Source organism: Amblyomma maculatum, chromosome 1, assembly GCF_055883805.1.
Source record: "Amblyomma maculatum isolate TAMU_Amacu chromosome 1, ASM5588380v1, whole genome shotgun sequence".
Taxonomy (NCBI): domain Eukaryota; kingdom Metazoa; phylum Arthropoda; class Arachnida; order Ixodida; family Ixodidae; genus Amblyomma; species Amblyomma maculatum.
Genome location: NC_139344.1, coordinates 59085953 through 59103549, shown reverse-complemented (window position 1 = coordinate 59103549; position 17597 = coordinate 59085953). Strand labels below are relative to the sequence as shown.

Below are 17597 nucleotides of genomic sequence, written 5' to 3'. Positions count from 1 at the left end.
AATGGAAAGACCGTGTTAAGGGCGCTTCAGGAAGCTTCAGCGGGCTTCTAATCTTTCTTTTCTCTATTAACTGTCGCATGGTCGTAGGAATGCTGGTACGGGGTGCGATCCCGGCGGTTGGCAGATGGTGTTCGGCACACTCTCAATAGTTCATTCGAGCAGTGTATTAAAGGCTGGTCAGGCACCTGCATTCGAGGGTGCTGTGCCGGTTCTTGAGGCTTCCTGCTTTCTTCGTTTTGGTTTTCTTGCTCTCGGCGCGAAAAATAAAGTCGGAACTAGAACGAAGAAGGATGGCATCCGCTACAAAAGCAAAATAGTTTATGGAAACCTGCCTTGTTATCCCTTTAGGACTGTAAGCAGGGCCTCTGTTTTTTTGTTTTTTTTTTGTTTTGTTTTCTTTTTTCATTTCGTCCTGTAATGCTTCCATAAAGTTTCGCTTTCCGACTTTAGGACAACCTCAGGTGGTATAGAATGAGTTTGTTTACATTTTATTTTGCGTAACAAAGCGACCTTTCCGTTCTCATTTCGGATGTAGTCATGCACAGCATTTTCAGCTCACTCACGATATATCATACCGCGCTACCATACTATGTCAATGCACTCGCATTGGAGCTCAACTTCGAGAACAGGCACTCTTAGTGTGAGAAAGTGAGCAGTTTAATGCTTCAAATGCCAGGGTGCACCAATAAAAAAGACATCTTCTTGGCCGTGTAACGCATCCCTGCAAAACCTTTTTTCCTTGTCCGAAACCAGAACGTGAATACCCAGCCTAGATGGCGTGTAATCTATTCGTCGCGTTCTGCACTGACCGGTGAGGCCTGAATTACTTGGGCACAGTCGTAGGTCAGCCAGCTTTATTCTTGTAGGCCTCCGCAGAGTGTAATATTTTGCTAAACGAGAAGGCAGATGAAAAGGCCGGAACATGGCTTTAGTGCTAGAACAACCGAAAAATATTGTTTACAAAAGCTTATGCATCGATAATGGCAAAGATTTCAGGCAAGCACGCCATCAATTTCTAAAAATGGGCTTATTTTAAACAAGTAAACTCGGCTTCTGCGAGATAATAATATCAACATTATCGGTAATCAGAAAACAACCCAATTGTGCTAATTAATGGTTAACTAGCTTTTGATAAATAGCTTTTATCTACTACCGTTAAGGGCCTAGTTGCGATTCGGGATTTGAAGTCAGCTGATAATTATAGCTAAGACTGCTAGCTCCCCGCGGTTCCTTGATCCTACGAAGAATCGGAGGTTTAGACATTTTTGTGCGAAATTTTGTGTTTTTTGTCAGCAGCCTGACTGACCTTTTTTTACGCTATTTAGGTTATCGAAATTGGCAGGAATGAGAGCATGATTTAAAGCATACCATGAGGTGTGAGCTTGAGGATACGGAAGGAAATTAAATAAATATTATTATAATTATAATGCTATCTCAAAAGGTCAGGCCAACCACAGCATAGTCAGGGCCCACAAATAAAGCGTAAACGGTGCAAATGAACAGATACGTCCGATATTTTAATTAAGACGCGCTGCCTCTCTTACTCGGAAAGCGTGGCGTGACATGGTCCATAGGGTCACGAAGAGTCGGACACGACTGAACGCCTGAACTGAACATAGTCACTTGCCATGAGTCTGCCTCTCTTACTAGCAGCCGCTGTCACCCCTGTGCCACCACTACCAAATTTTGTTTCCACACAGCTACTAAGCCGTGCGCCGGCTAGCTGGTCTTTGCTTTCATTCGTCCACTGATTGATGACAGTGCCTTTCTTTCTGAACTACCCACCCCGCCTTGTATCTTCAACAGGGCCATAGCCGCCTTCTTAGCAATGACACGCTTCGCGCTTTGCCCTGTAGGCTCGTTGAAAAGCTGGTTTATTTAGCAACTTGCAAGCGAACTGGCAAAGGTTACTTTAGTTACACCGAAGTGCTCGGGAAAAAGAAGAAATAATGCACACTGATCATTCTGAATGAAACGTGAGATCTACACTGAAATATAATTTGACGTCACCAGCGGAATTTAGAGGATTCATTGTAGCGCCGATCCTTGTTCTTGTCTCTTCTCCGTGGATTGTGTAGTACTTGAGCTCATCTGTTACCATGCATATGAATACCATGCACCAACTAGCCTCGACCGAAATATTTGTTCTCAGTCTGCGGAATTTGAGATACTCCGCCGCAGAAATATCTCTCCACCGCGAAGCAGCGGGAGACAAGCAATTAAAAACAAGAACGAAAAAAAAAAAAATAGAGCAGTTTAAGGGATAAAACGATCAATCTAGCTATTATTTGCTCTAAACCCAGGATATGATTCACTCTCCGCATGCGTAGAAGCAAGAAACTGATATATGCAATATATAGAAACATTTGTGACAACATTTCTGAACTGAGTAAATGAAAACAATAATGCATGTATTAATGGGAAAAAAGTAAAGGTCCTCAAGGAATCCGGTTCATCAATTTAAAATGCACGAATTTGTTTTTCATTATTTCCGGGGTTAAGCAGCATATTAATGTCGGTGGTAGCGAGTTCCAGAATGAAATAGCCGAATAACTAGTTCGCTTAGGGTTGTTCGTATTGCCACCGGCAGGTGGCGTATGATTGAAAGTGGGAGCCACTCACTGTGCGCAGAGCCTGGCGCTAGGCATCGAAAAAGGACACAGCTTTCGCACATTCTTTTTTTTTTTTTTTTTTTAAGGCGAAAGCCTTTCTAGGCTCATGGAACGAAATTCCGAACGCGAGAGTGTGCGCAAGATTTGTGCGCCAGATCTGTACGCGATATCTGCCAATGCCTCCTATTAGGGACCGTTGTATCTACGCGCAAGATTCCGCGAGATGTGTTCTCCTTGTCAGCGTTCCTGACATCTGCAATGCCACACTTGAACGCGCGCCAAGGAATGACATGAGATAGGAGCGATGGTGTACCGTCCAAACACATTTGCCGGAGAAATTGTGACAGATACTGTGCCTTTCCTCTCCTGTAAACCAATTATAATTATATGTAGCACTGCAACGAACGCCAACAAGAGGCAAACGATGATAAGAGGAAGGGTAGGTTTTCGCCATTCCTCACTTAAGAGACTTCTAAGAGACCCTCAAATTTTTTAAATTTCATTCCATCTTTCATTCTGTTCCCTCTGTTTTTTGTAGTATTTATTTCTTTAGGCCTGGGCCCATTGTTTGTGTCCACCCATTGTAAAGGGGCCGGCCACCAATACATCATCAAGATCATCAAAGACGACGAAGTGTTGCATGCGCTTTAGCATCTGTGCTGTTCCTGTTGTTCTCTCTGGACTGACCCGTGGCATAAAAGCTCCTTGCCTCCGTATATGGCTCCGAGACGCCGAGTACGTGAGAGTATCACACTTAGGTAGAATGAATTTTTTATTGAAACAGACATACTATTTCTGTTTTTGGGAAACGATTTGAAGACAGTGAGAATTTAGCGCTTATTCGTTATTTCCTTTAACACAAGTAAACAGAGATATCATTCTCATCTTTAGTATATCGCTTTCTCTAAAGAAAGTGTGGTCAGGTATATGAATGGGCTTAATGCCCCGAAGTGACATGGACTATAAGAGATGCTGTGGTAGAGGACTCCGCGAAATAATTTCGACGCCCTAGGATTCCTTAAAGTGCACTGATATCACACAGTACACGGGAGCCTGGCTTTCCTCCATTTAAATGCGGCCGCCTGCTGCAGGGATCAAACCCACATCCTCACCCTGAGCGGTCGAGGGCCCTACCGACTGAGACATCTCGGCGGGGCGGCTCTACATAAGCATGCAGTGCTAGTGCTTCTATGTACCAGCAATGCCAAACATGAACCGTTTTGAATCATCTTGACAAGCATCGTTTAGTTTTTACATCCTTCTCTCTACGAACGGACCTGTCTTGCTAGATGGGTCACCTTCCTTTTAATCTGTTTACAACAATGAACAGAGCCGTGAGACCCAGGGTAACCTGTGCACGTTTTTTTGCAGGCGGTACGGCACCAAATGCGCCGGTTGTGAGCTGGGCATTCCGCCGACGCAAGTGGTGCGCCGGGCGCAGGACAACGTCTACCACCTGCACTGCTTCGCCTGCATCCTATGCAAGAGGCAGCTGAACACGGGTGACGAGTTCTACCTCATGGAGGACAACAAGCTAGTTTGCAAAGCCGACTACGAGGCGGCCAAAGCGCGCGAGGGGTCCAGCAAGCGGCCACGCACCACCATCACAGCTAAGCAGCTCGAGACTCTCAAGAGCGCCTACAATAACAGCCCGAAGCCGGCGCGCCACGTTCGTGAGCAGCTGTCCCAAGACACGGGGCTGGACATGCGCGTCGTTCAAGTCTGGTTCCAGAACAGGCGCGCCAAGGAGAAGCGCCTCAAGAAGGACGCTGGCAAAACCCGCTGGGGGGACTTTTTCCGCTCGTCCTCTGGCGCAACCATAAAACGGGACGTCAAGGACCATCCAGGTATGCGCGCCATTACACACATCAGAGGGCACCTTGCCACACGAGGCAAGCTGTTCGACCTACTGCCCGCTATCAATTCCCCTCTTCGCGGATTTTTAGCGGGCAGCCGGATTTTTAGCGGGCAGCCTGCTTGGTCCAAACTTTCGGAATGAAATAATAAGCTTCGATTTTTAGTTCTCTCACCTTAAATTTTCAACTAAAAAAAATAAGAATCACAGATTGACCCCGAGGTCCCCCATAGGCTCCGTGCACATCGAACTCCAAGGCGACGTGCGTGCCTCTTCCGCGTCCCGAGTGGTAAGGCGCCCCGTAAGAATGAGTGTAAAGAAATACATGTTAATACTGAGCCAGTGTAGCGCACGTGACAGTATGTTGGACTCGAGGAGAAGCATTTGCAAATCGGAGAAACACTAGCTTATAGAGCTGTTAAGAGCTTGTCAAAGGCTTCTCAGCATGCCGCTGTCGTGCAGTTTTAAAACGGTAGCTTCCAGATGACGATGCATACATCGTCACAGCCTTCTTCATGCGTCAGCTGTAAACGAACGGCTACCTAAAAGATGGCCAGCGTATGGAAGAGAGGGCAATAACAGATTGCACTTGGTTCACTTAATCGCGGAACGGTGTCTTGGCCAGGGCTCGAGCCCGCGACTGCTTTCGAGTTCACGCCGGACCTTTCAGAACTGCAAGGTTAGTCAGATGCCTTACACTGCTCTCAGCAGGCTCACTTTTGCTCCCAAACTTAGTGCATAGCAGCCGCTTAGAAACTGCGAGTAAAAAACAAACGTCGAGAACCATAAAGACGAAGGCGTGACCTATAATTTTCGGATACAGCTCAAGTACGAAGCAACCATTGTTCTCAAATGAGGTCCTCGTCGACCTACTGCCATGATGTCGCTTTCAGCCACCTTGGGCGTAGCATCGCAGGTGGTTAACCGCGACGTCATGGCAAATGGGGTGTGTCATTAGCTGTAGGGCCTGCTTTTAGGAGCATTTCTTGCTTCGTTCTTCAGCTGTATCAGAGTGCAGTACCGTCCTGGAGGCGGCGGAAAGACTGACGCGTGTGCTCGCGTACGCTGCTTTCTGGACGGCGAACTGTGGCGAGCCTCAGCTCACGGCGTCCCTGGCGCCCGCTCTTTTTTTTCCGTGCCGGTTTCCGCACCAGAGGACTCTGAGCCCTTCGGGCTGACCGGCAGCGACCCGGAGGGCTCTCCCGGCCAGCAGTCGGGCCATAGCGGCGCCTCATCTTACTTCCCGGCCAGCCCCGGCGGCCAGTTGGGGCCCCACTTCGGTTTGCCCAGCGACCAGTTCCCGGGACGCGGCGACGATACCTACGGCGAGTTCCCGCCCAGCCCGGCCTCGTGGCTGGAGGACATGGACAGCACGCCCTCGTCAGCGAACTTCTGAGCCACGGCGGTCCGCGCCGCGAGGCCCGGTGCGCGCTATCGGCGCGGTCGACGACCGTGCTCCCTCGGCTTCGCCTCGCCATCGGCCGTGGGTGCCGGCGCAACGAAGCGTCGCTGCGGTCACAAGAACGACGCCGGTTGCGCCTCTGTCTTGAACTAGAGTTGCGGTGAAGGCAAGGGTAGGAGCGTGTGGACATGAGCAGAGCCCATTGCTACCGCGTGCAAGTGTTATCCCACACCGTGGGAACTGAACAGCAGTAGTGAGGAAGGACAAATATGGCGAAAAGACGGCATACAGTAGCGCAAAGTCGAGCTAGATGGTATGTGCCGTCTTTCTGCTATTCTTGCACTTCCTCAGGGCTGTTTCTCGATCAACCAGAGCCACAAACTAGTCCACGCCTGCGCCCAACCGAAAATGACAACAAAAAAGCATGGCGGTTTCACAATGCGGTTGCCGAAGGTAACTTGTCCGGCACTCGCACTTCATTCAGTTCCAGTGATTGCATTGGAACTTGGTTCCTCGCGTGAGTGGCGGAAAAGTAGGTCTTGTACAGAATTCCTGGGAGAGGTAAGGAGTGTCCGTGCTGTTTATTCATGCTGTTAGTGCATTATTCACGCCAACTAGTAACGTGCAAGTTTATCTGGCTGCTCCTCATACACAAACTGGCGTATATTACGTTTCTTTTTTTTTTTTTTACGTGAATGCGATTCTCGTTGGTGTTTCGGAGGTGGCACTTAGCAGCACATGGTGAGAAAAAAGAATTGGCTTTTCAGCTATCAATTCTTGTACGACGGAATGTTTGCTAGTGAGATTTAGGTATGACGTTCATCATCATCATCATCATCAGCCTGATTATACCCACTGCAGGGCGAAGGCCTCTCCCATATCTCTCCACTTAACCCGGTTCTGTGCTAGCTGCATCCACTTGACCCCTGCGAACTTCTTAATCTCATCCGCCCACCTAACTTTCTGCCGCCCCCTGCTACGCTTTCCTTCCCTTGGAAATAGCAGTTGCATTTACGTTGGAAATACGTAAATGCAACTGCTATTTAAGCAGCGCTCATCTCATAACTTGTTTTCCTCAGACTGAATGAGGAATGCGCGTTGGACTCCAAGAGCACCGTGCGAAGCAACGCCGTTCAGCAGTGTGTAACGGTCGCTGAGCCATCGTAGTAACAAGCCTTTCCAGTAGAGCGGTATTCTGTCGTGGACATTGTGCTACGTATGCCCGTATCTCTTTATTTTTCAGTGCCGCTGAATTGCATTGCTCACTTGGTATTCTTCCCATTAACGTCAATAAGAATTGATCGGCGTGAGAGGCGCTTGCCCGTGCGCTTTCAAGAAGCACGAGAGGCAAGCTCTGCAGGGTATGTTTTGAGACGTTCAGATCGGCCTTGATAAAGCTAGGTTCATGCGCTCCTGTCTTTGCCTTCGCTGCATCCCGATTTTGAATTAGGCGAAGAGATGGGAAATATTAACAGTGAACCGTTTCTACTAAGAAAGAAGGTGGAACATTTCGCACAAAATATTTACGGTTTTGTTGACAACACGAACGCTTATATGTGTTGTGTGTTGACCAATGAAACGAAAACGGAGCAATTGAGTCTGGGCTCACAGAGTTGAAGTTCAATACAATAACATGACGCTTGCTTTTAAGATACTGACATTGTTCTCTATGTTATATCAGCCGTACGGCTCGTGAGGGAAGGGAATTGCCGTTATCAATGTGCCCTGTTGTCAGCAAGCCAGCGCGGCAGTTAAGTCAAGAAATGGTGATCCGGTGATATGATGGTGTCTTAAAACATTGCGTGATTAGCAAGCAAAGCTGAGCAGAAGTTTGGTTAGCTTTCACGGTGGCAAGTGCAGAAAATGTCGTGCACAGGTTTTTCATGTGCTTCGACAGTGTTTTAATGTCTGTCTGTGAATAAATGTGCGTAGTAGTTAAGCCAGGGAGAGTCCTTTTAGATTTGGTGAAACTACTGGAACGCGTGTTGGCTCCTACATCAAATAGAATGACAACTGATAAGCGAGGAATTTATTCTTTTGAGAAAAAGAGACAGAGAATGTGTACTCTGACTAGACGCAAGGAAATCCCAGGGCTTGCTGTGATATCAGATTTTCTTTCATCTCATTTTTTTTTTCCTAGTCACTTCATTGTCGCATTCATCTAGTCATTTACAGTACGGGTCTTTTTACAAGCAGCGCTGTACGTTTATGTGAAGTCAACCCATGCTTTCCCAGTGCACGCGCTAAAGTTCAACCCTGAAGGCGAGTCCTGTAACCCAAACAACAGCGACTTTCAGGTGGTCTCACGTCATAACGAAGTATATGCTGTGAAGCAAAATCAAAGCGCGTTTACTCCTACCGCTTGCAAATGCGCCAAGCCACGTCCACAAATCCTGTCGCCACATCAATGTGGCGACGTGATTTGCGAAGGAGCGCTAAATTGTTGGAAAGTCAACAATGTTTCACGTTTGGTGGTTGCTGGCATCATGACCATCATTGCCGACATATAGGAGTATAGCATGCACCTCTCAGTGACATTAGTGGAACTCGTGATCTCACTGTAGCGTATGTGTCTTTGACGAATCGGCTCTATTTCAGCCTCAGTCTGTACGCACGGCCTCTCTATATAGAGACATGTTCTGCATGGACTGTTTTTAACAATCACGGTGACTCAAAGCCACAAGAAAAAGGAAAGATCTCGATTTTGTTTTTGTTTTCGAAGTAGTCGTTCACGATGAAAAGCACATCAGAAAGCGCGAATTTGGGAAAAGGGACACACGGTATGGACAATTACCGACTTTCGGTTGCTATTTTGTCACACTGAGCCGATCCTAATGCCTTAACTGAACAGAGGAAGGTCAACAACGACTTGGGAAAAACACATATTCGAGGAAATCGCGCAGTACACCATTTAGATGAGTGTATATGACAATGTAGAATCTGTGGAGCGCTGGGAGGCCTGCTAACACTAAATGCTGGACAGCTGTTGCGGGGACGGTGCCAGAATGAAGATCAAAAAGGGTTTAAAATCGGGCTAGTTGGTGACTGACTTGCTCAAACATCGTGGCGCTTTTGCAAACTTAGACGCAGAAAATGACACGTGTCTCGTGTCGTTTTCTACGTCTAAGTTTTTAAAAAGCGCACCGATGTTTTGAGCAGAATGAAGGAATTGTCCCCCAAAAAGGTGTACAGTTTGCAGCTTAGTGTCTAATGCAGTCGCTGTGAACTAGACAGCGCCGGAAAAAGTTTGATAGGTCATGAGCGAGGATCATCACTGAGGACCTACTTAGATGCTGCGTTCTCTTCTCCTGCTGTGTCCATGTGTTATTAAATATTGAAACAAAGCGAGATGCGTGCTAAGAAAGAAAGAGCAATTGTAACTCAACTTTACGATGGCACAACACGGCGCGTTGCCAGTGCAGCCTCGTTCTGTGGCCGTATCGCTTGACATGCGTTGAAAAAGCAGCGATGTCTCCATGGACGGTATCATTCAAATGAAAGAGATAATGATACCGGTCGGCGCCTTTTGGATGTCATTTTGTATAGTTTTGCTGCACGAGCAGCCTCCACAAGGACAAAAAATATGCAGTGAGGTAATATAGTTTTTCCTTCGCACCAGTTCACGACAAAATGGCCGTTTTGTGAGCAACACTGTCTGGCGGCATGTGTACAAGGTTTTGGTCAAAAGATTTCGATTCGTGGCGTAATGAAGGTAGCAGAAAACGCTTAGACGATTCCTGCTTCCTTTATTCTTAGCTGCTGGGCGAGGCGACAAGGTGTTCACCTTTCCACCCGGCTGCCTGAGCAGTAGACCTTAACGGTGGGGATTTGTTGCAGCCGGACTGTCCGCGTGCATCTCCCCCGACACCAGCCACCGCGACAGCGCCGATAGCGTGCGATGTTGATAGTTTTGCACCACCGCCGTCAGTTGTCAACCATTCTGCGATCGCGAGCACGTGGGACAGTGCGTGGTGCGCGTCACACTGACTGTGCGCGTGTGTATGTGTACCTCGGCGTGTCTTTTGACGCCAGCGAAGTGACTTTTGCTGGGCCCGGCATTTCTTTTATTCTAGTTTCTTTTTCCGGGCACAACGACACCGATTGTAGTCTGTGTGTACATATTCGTGAATATACATTAATATATTCCCAAGAAAAAAAAAAAACGAGTCCTGTCGATTCTTCACGGGATGCGTGTTTCTTTTGTGTGCATGTGCAACGTGTGTGCATGGTGTCGCCTGAAAGCCTCGTGAAAGCAGCACAGCCGCACATTTTCAAAGAATGGATCCTGCCTGTCAAGCCATTCTCGTATAGCATCTGTTGGTAGAAGGGTTTAAAGGATGTACTTAATGATGTGGTTGATCGATCGATTAACCCACCGAGCTCACTAGCTTCTGGTTGGTCTTGAGGAATACATTAAAAAAAAAAAAAAAGGAGGCCCAAAGGAATCAGAGCTATAGTGTTAAATGTATTCTTGCCATACGCACGTGTCTGATGATGTTTTCGGAACCTGAAAATCAAGGAAAAGGTTGGCCGCCTGATCGCTTGAGCCCACAGCTCCGAAATGAAATGTACGCTCTTCTCATCTTCCTGCAACGTGCGCAGTGCACCCCTCAATATCCGGCAGCACGCCTCTAGAAAGCAAATAATTGAACCTTTTCTTGGCTCCTTTGTCTCCAACGTATCTATAGGCAAAGGATTCCTATGAGAAAGCGGCATAAAGCATACGAATCCAAAAGAAAATGCTTTCGTTCCCGATCTTTGAATAGAACGTGAGCTCTGTGCGCAAGAACCCAACGGTAATTTTCTGCACACAGGTAACGGACTCGATTAGCAAAGCGAGTCACGTAATAAGCAAAGAGAAGCGCCCCGAGCGAAGTACTGAATATTGAAGGCCGGCACTGTTCACTCAACCCCTTTAGAAGGAAAAAAGAAATCTAATGGTAGATGCGAGAGGTGTAGCCACTTCTGCAATACAGATCCGTCAGCTAGTAGATAGCTTTAGCATAGTGTATACCGCTGGTCCGCTACCGCCAGCTGCCCGCCGCGCATTCCCACTTCACGCCGACGCAGTCAGAGGCCAACGGCACATTCGCTGTTGCCGAATGACGGTAGCGGTATGCCTTAACAATACACGGATTGCTAGACGCTCAATGGGTGGGTGGAGGGGGGAAGGGAGGGGGGTTTGTTAAAGGAGGCTCATGCACTTGTTGCAAAACTACATTACAACTGAACAGAAACATGATGTACAAGGTTGTGTAAAAGAATATGTGGTGTACGCAGCGCAGGTCCTGTTGTAGAACCTTAATTTTCCTAATGGCTCTAGAATGGTGGAGTTTCTTTTTTTTTTTACTGGCTCTCTTTAGTGCGATTATCGTTCGTTTCAAAATATCCTGTCCGTGGCGATGAGCACACCGTGAATTAATGCTGCGCTTTTGCATGGCAGCCTCACAATTTGTTTTCAGAAAGTGCGGGCTAACTTCAATGTACAGATAGAGATTTCAGGAACTCAAATCCATCTCTGTATTAAAAATAAAACTTTCGTTTGTCATTATGGATGCTCCAAAAGATAAAAAAGAAAGATTACGAATACGTGAGCAGGACGTGCGCTGCATTTTCATAATTATTTCTTACTCAGGAACCCGCAAATTTGAAAGAGCCAGATCGTAGAAGCATTAGCATAATAGGAATTTCACCTGTCACATGGAACGCACCACTGTCACGGAAACAAGTCTCATTTGTTGATTCCTGCCCTAGCCGAGAAGCATTTCAAGTTTTTACTTTATTAGCATATCTGCGTCCGGGTTTCTCATCGAAGACCAAAACGACAGTTCGAGTTGTACCGACGCATACGTGGTTTATGAGCGCAATGTAGAACTCAAATGGCGGGTTTATTTTTTTTTAACTTTCCGTACTGATAATACAGATGTATCTCGCAAAAAAAAAAAAATCACATTATTTCGTTCAGCCCATTATGAAACCAAAAGAGCTTAAGTTTAGTAACCTAAATGTCCGACGTAATGAAGATCGAAAGTTAAAAGAAGGCTGGAACGGGTTATGAAATGGAAACTAAGTACAATAACAAAGTATTTTCTTCGAATAAATATCTATTTGTATTTTGTTCTTTAATTGACCGCAGTTAATGAGCTTTGCAGAGATTCGCAGAGACGCGAGTTTTCAACGAGAAAAGTTGCAGAGCGTCGAAAGGAATCTCAAATTACGGTCTCTCTGAAAAGATAGTGCGATACTCAATACATTCAATACCCTGGCAGCGAGAGCGCAAGACTCCAGAGAAGATTCTGAATGCTCGAACCGGGAACTGTAGATATACGAACATATTTTAAAACTGTATACACAGGCGCTCAGAGCCGGTACGTTCCACGAGGTGGGACTTTTCATACACGCGCTTCTGCAAGGGACGTTTCGTGTTTCAGGCTAAGAGCGCGGGTAAGCAGTTCTGCAATAAAGCTGGCCTCACGTAGTTTATTCACAGCTACATTATGAAAGTGATACTTTTTCTTATGCCCTGCTCTTATAAAGTTTATCAATGTGCAAATTTATACATTGCATAAACTATATTTGTATTAACATTAAGCGATGCAGAAGTAGACCGTCTGCTTAGCATGCAAAAATAATGAGGTTTGAGTCCCGATGCCACGCAACATGCCAAGGGGTGAAAAAAAGAATCAAAAATTCATTTAGTGGAGTTCACAGGCAGAAATAGTTTACTGATCATGAGAACCTGAAGAGGACGTGAGCTACAGCCAGAATGACAACCGACTTCTTTACCTCTTACGACCTCCTTAAAACAATACTGCATGCTTCGAGCGAAATTTCGATCAACAGACGTGTGCGCCATGCTCAAAGAAAATATAGCACATAACTGGCTAAACTGTCAACAGTTACCAACAAGGGGAAGATAACCAGCATAAGCTAGTATAATGTGGACATATTCGAGCATGTTCAACAAAAAGCAGGTCTAAAACAGTGAAGAAGAAACTGGAAAGATGTAAACACTAAAAGAAAAGGATGTTTCTTTACAAATATGGACAATATATTTCAAGTAGCGGAAGATTTCTACACAGAACTATGCAGTGACCTTAATAATCAAGACGGTAATGATAGCTATGGGGCATCCCATTGGCAGAGAAACAGGAAAAAAAAAAAAAACAACATGTTGTAAGCTGTGTAAAAGAGAAAAGCGGCTGGTGAAGATCAAATATCTGCCGGTCTCTCTTGACTGGCATCCTCTATAACGCCACACCTGTAACTGCCTCGAGCGCACACAAATCTTGGAACAATGGTGGGATGAACTTAATCCACGAGAAATACGACGACGAGGACTTGAAAAATGACATCCCCATCAGCGGTGGTGCACTGCTATCTGTGCACAAGATGCTTTTATCGAGGCCGCACCGGATAAAATGGCGCCAGAAGGGGTGTCTTGTACCGCGATTTGCACTCGTTTACTGCAGATGCGTCGGCTTCTCTTGCTGCTCTTGAATCATTAACAACCATCACTGTCATCACCTGAAACTTCCGGGAGCTTTAAATGCAAGCGCTTCCATATGAATGCTCGGGAACAGATGCCCGAATGTGTCTATATTTATTTTCTTTCTATTTCTTTTTTTTTTTTTTTAAACGGTGGATGACGACAGACCCGGCTACCACAAGATATCGCGCGACGCGGTGAAGTGTCTTATGAGGCAATCACCCAGGCACTTCTCAGGGCTTGATGAGGTACCGCGTTCCCGTCACCGCGAACACACTGACAGCACCACAAAAGAACGAACAACGGCAACACTGCTGCACCTGGAAATTAAAAAAAGAAAGGAGATAGAAAAAAAAAAAAAGGATTTGCTACTTATTCATTGACGCTCGGCAGAGACAGAGGGCGCATTTGTGTTCTGCCTTCTGGAAGAATAGCACATTTCTTCTGTGCTTCTTTCAATTTTCATTTTTCAACACCGTAATGCAGCTGGTGTACTCTGCCGATGAAACTTCCGTTTCAGAAAGTTTTAGAAAGGGCGCGATCGAAGCGAATTTCGCTCCTGACAGGATATTTTAAAATTTAAATAAGGAAAAATATATTCCTATCACCGTATCGATATGTAGCACCAAAAAATAAATGAATTCATGTTTAGGAATTTTATCACTTCCAGCCAGTGCGACGTGCCAAGGCCATCATAGAAGAAGAGAGCTTCGATGCAGGCGGAGCTCTGAACGTTGGAGGATGCCGCAAAGGGCCTTTAGAGGCTAATGAGCCTCAACGCCGCCGTGGGGAAAGATAAGTAATTATTGAAGCTTTTTTTTTAAAGGACGCTAATATAGCCTTTGTAACTGGGGATTCCCATCGGTGATACGGAGCACCGTTTCCTTCCTCCCCGAACTGAAAAAGTCTGCGTCGATGTCTGATTTTTATTGAAACCCTGAGCTCTTATTGGCTGATACGGATTTTCTGCTCCATCGCTGATTTGGGGCTCTACTCAGGAAAGCCGAATACAATACGCCATGGAAAAACGTTTATTGACCATCCTGCACTACTCTAGGGGCGCCAAGAAAGCGGTGCAGAAAATCGCCCTCTCACTGCCCTTTGGTATGGAAACTTTGGGTAAGTTTCTTCTGTGATAGGGATCGCAAAATGTTAGCCGATGGAATTGCTTTTATCGTGCTTAGTTTGTTGTGTTGTGTTGGGTTTAATGGTGCATAAGCAACTAAGGCTATCATGCGCTAAGCACAAGCGGAACAATTCGATGGTGTTTCTTATTTCAGTTCAATTTGCTCTATATTTTTTTTGTTTAAGACACTCGCTTCTTTAAAAAATCTAAGAACATCAGTTAAGTCAACGAGTGCATGCTCACGCATGAACAACATTGGGTGAAACGAGATTTCTTGCTTGGAATCGCTTTTAATATTGGCACGTCAAGCATGTATACAACGTGCAAGATATCGGTGGCAAAGACGCGGGTCTGCAAGTCGCAATTCCGGTCAGTGTAGCTACGATATCAAACTAGGAAAGCTTTGCGGCAGACTAACTTCACAGGTGAGAAAACATGAAAAAATTGCGGTAACAAATACACAATAGTGATATGTAGCGGAAAAAAAAAATGCAGTTTCAGGTGCAAACAGTCGTGCGCTTTAGCGCGCATTTTTCTCTGCGTGGCCTATAGGTTGACGGCTTGTTCCTAATCTTTTGTGTCGGTTCTGCGCGCGCCGGCTTTTGCTTCCTGCATGCTAGTGAAGGATCATTTAGACGCATAATGCTTGGGAACGTAAAGTCGACTTGAATTTTCAGCCGCTGAAGTGTGCCGCATAAAGACCATCTGAGACTGCAGCAGCGTTCACATCGCACTCATGAACTCGGGCACTCGTCCCTAAATGGCAGTTTCGAGCGAAAACGCGTGAGCCTTACTCTGCTGTTCAGCTTTCTTGCCATTGACACCCAACCATTGTAAATCCGTAGCCTGCGTTGTTGGCGCCGTGCAGGTCTGAACAACCACTTTCAATTCATCAATTTGACGTTGTTTCGCACGCGTTATTTTGCATAGCTGATGCAGTATGCTACCGAGACTGTTGCATATCTAGTCCTGAATGTACAAAATTCCGCATTTTCTTTTGTCTTGGCAGTGCATTTTCGCCATGCAGTGAGAAATAGCTAGTTTCGAGTCAGGTGTGTTTTGTTGCATTTTCTTCGCTCTTTATTCTTTGCGGTACAAGCTTATGTTATGGAACTGCTGAAAAAAGAAAAAAGATACAGTTGCTTAATATGCAGTTTGTCTGGTAGCTGTGTTGCAGCTGTGAGCTGGTCACCATATTTTTTCTTTAGTTTACAGCAGGGAGGGGCAGCAAGAATAGTGCGAAGAATGTTTCTCTTACCCAGCGCATTGAAGTGCTCGTACATACAGCCTTTGTCAAACGTTTACAGTCCAGAGGGTTTGCTTTTGAGCCGTATATTATGAGTTCTTTAACAATCGTGGAAGTCCTACCCATTGGAGAGGGTAGGACAAAACATCTTGCCTTCAGCAATTTTGGAAACTTGGGAATGCATTACGAGCCACATACTATATGGCTCAGAAGTAGACCCTCTGGGCTCTAAAGTTTTGACAAAAGGTGTACATATCGAGTGCACCCGTCACCCTACTTAGCGCCATATACCCAGACACAGTACAGCTGAATATTAAAATCGAGATCTTGTCCCTACAGTTTACGACACAGCAGCCGCGACTGGAGAACGCTAAGAGCCAGATGAGTGCTTAGCCGGTTAGACTGCTCCATTTCCTTTGGATAGTAACATTTCGCACATGCTGCATTGGTTTTCGAAAAGTTATGCTTTTCGCGCTCAGGGTGGGTTGAAAAAAATATGAGTCAACTCAGAAAGCCTGCAGCATAGGAAAACCTGGTCTATGTACTACGCAGGAAACGTTTTTATTGTGCCCAAGGCGGTGCTACCATACCTTCAAAACTCCAGCGTAGGATGCTTATGTAGATACAATATGACCCAATCTCATCTTGGTTCGCCTAGGGCCCATGATTCCACTTGTCTAGAAACGTCCATAAGCTGTACCGAAGGGGGATTGGTAGTACTCTAGCAGCGGTAATTTTCTTTCCTCCGTGGGAGTATCGCTACCCAGGCTTTAATCTCTCGCATGGTAAGAATTGTGAAAACTGTTTTGTTTAAATATTGCTGCCTCAATTTCGTGCTTTCCAGAGCGGACGGACGGACGGACGGACGGATTTTAAGAGCGTCCCATTTGAAACGAGGTGGTAATAGTCGTTACCATGCTCAATACTTCTTTTCATGCTTTTCAATTTAGACAGCTCTTCAACTTTAGCTGCTTTAATTTGAGACCCGGGATATTTTTTAATATCCTTGTTTAATTTCAATTTAGTATCGTTGCGTCCACGCCCTGCTATTTAGCCACCAATCTTCTAAACACCTCTTGCTAACCCGATTCATCCACGTCAAGTCAAACCTCTAAATATACAATAAACGTTTTCACCACCACCACCGTCTAGAGTGACTATGTCCGCATCGACATCTGGTTGAATACTCTATAAGATGTTGCATTGTATCTGGGCGTCTACCGCGGATAGCACAAATTTCATCTTTTCGATTAAACTTCCCTTTGTAGCTTCGCGTTCTAAGACATGCTGATCTAGCTTCAAAGAGAAGACCGCTGCCTCTTGAGTTGTCATAGAACACCTTCTTGCCGAGGCAGGACCTCTCGCGCCATCTGCCGTAAGTTTTCCATACCTACCTCAGGCACGGCGGTGGTTTAGAATATTGGGCAGTGTGCCGACTGCGCCGCGAAATGCATGGGAGCGGGGGGCCGTTTTTGCGATGACGGAGGCGCCGCAGCGCAGAGGGCGCCACCAACAACTGGTGTGTCAGCCTTCCGGGCGCCCGCGTATGCACGCTGTGCGGCGGGGCGACATTTTGCAAATATGCGGGCTAACGGGGCTCAGTACTGTTAGCAATCATCTATTTTCCATTTTGGCCGTCGGCAACACCTCGTGGAAGCAACATGACAGTAGTTGGACTCCAAAGAAAACGGCTTAGAGATGGGCGTACGAATTCGCACTCGCACAGCACGCTGCAGTCGCCATAGAGCTTGCTTTAGCATTCATAAAGCAGTTAATTTCCGTTTTGGAATGTACTCGTTCTGAAAAGAGGGCAGTGTGGAGACAGGATGTATGAAGGAGTCAAAACACACAACACGTGCGTTCGAGC

The 17597-nt window shown here is 46.1% G+C and overlaps 1 protein-coding gene across 2 annotated transcripts in view; it reads left to right on the top strand.

Annotated features, from left to right (window-relative positions):
* Lim3 (Lim3 homeobox protein) overlaps positions 1-6525 on the top strand; it is a 144411-nt gene extending 137886 nt beyond the window's left edge. For both annotated transcript variants that reach the window (XM_084584754.1, XM_084584760.1), the window contains exons 3-4: positions 3984-4459; positions 5622-6525. In XM_084584754.1, coding sequence (XP_084440880.1) covers positions 3984-4459; positions 5622-5863 — 718 coding nt within the window. In that variant the 3' untranslated portion in view covers positions 5864-6525. The remainder of the gene's footprint in view (positions 1-3983; positions 4460-5621) is intronic.
* Positions 6526-17597: the final 11072 nt, after the last annotated feature.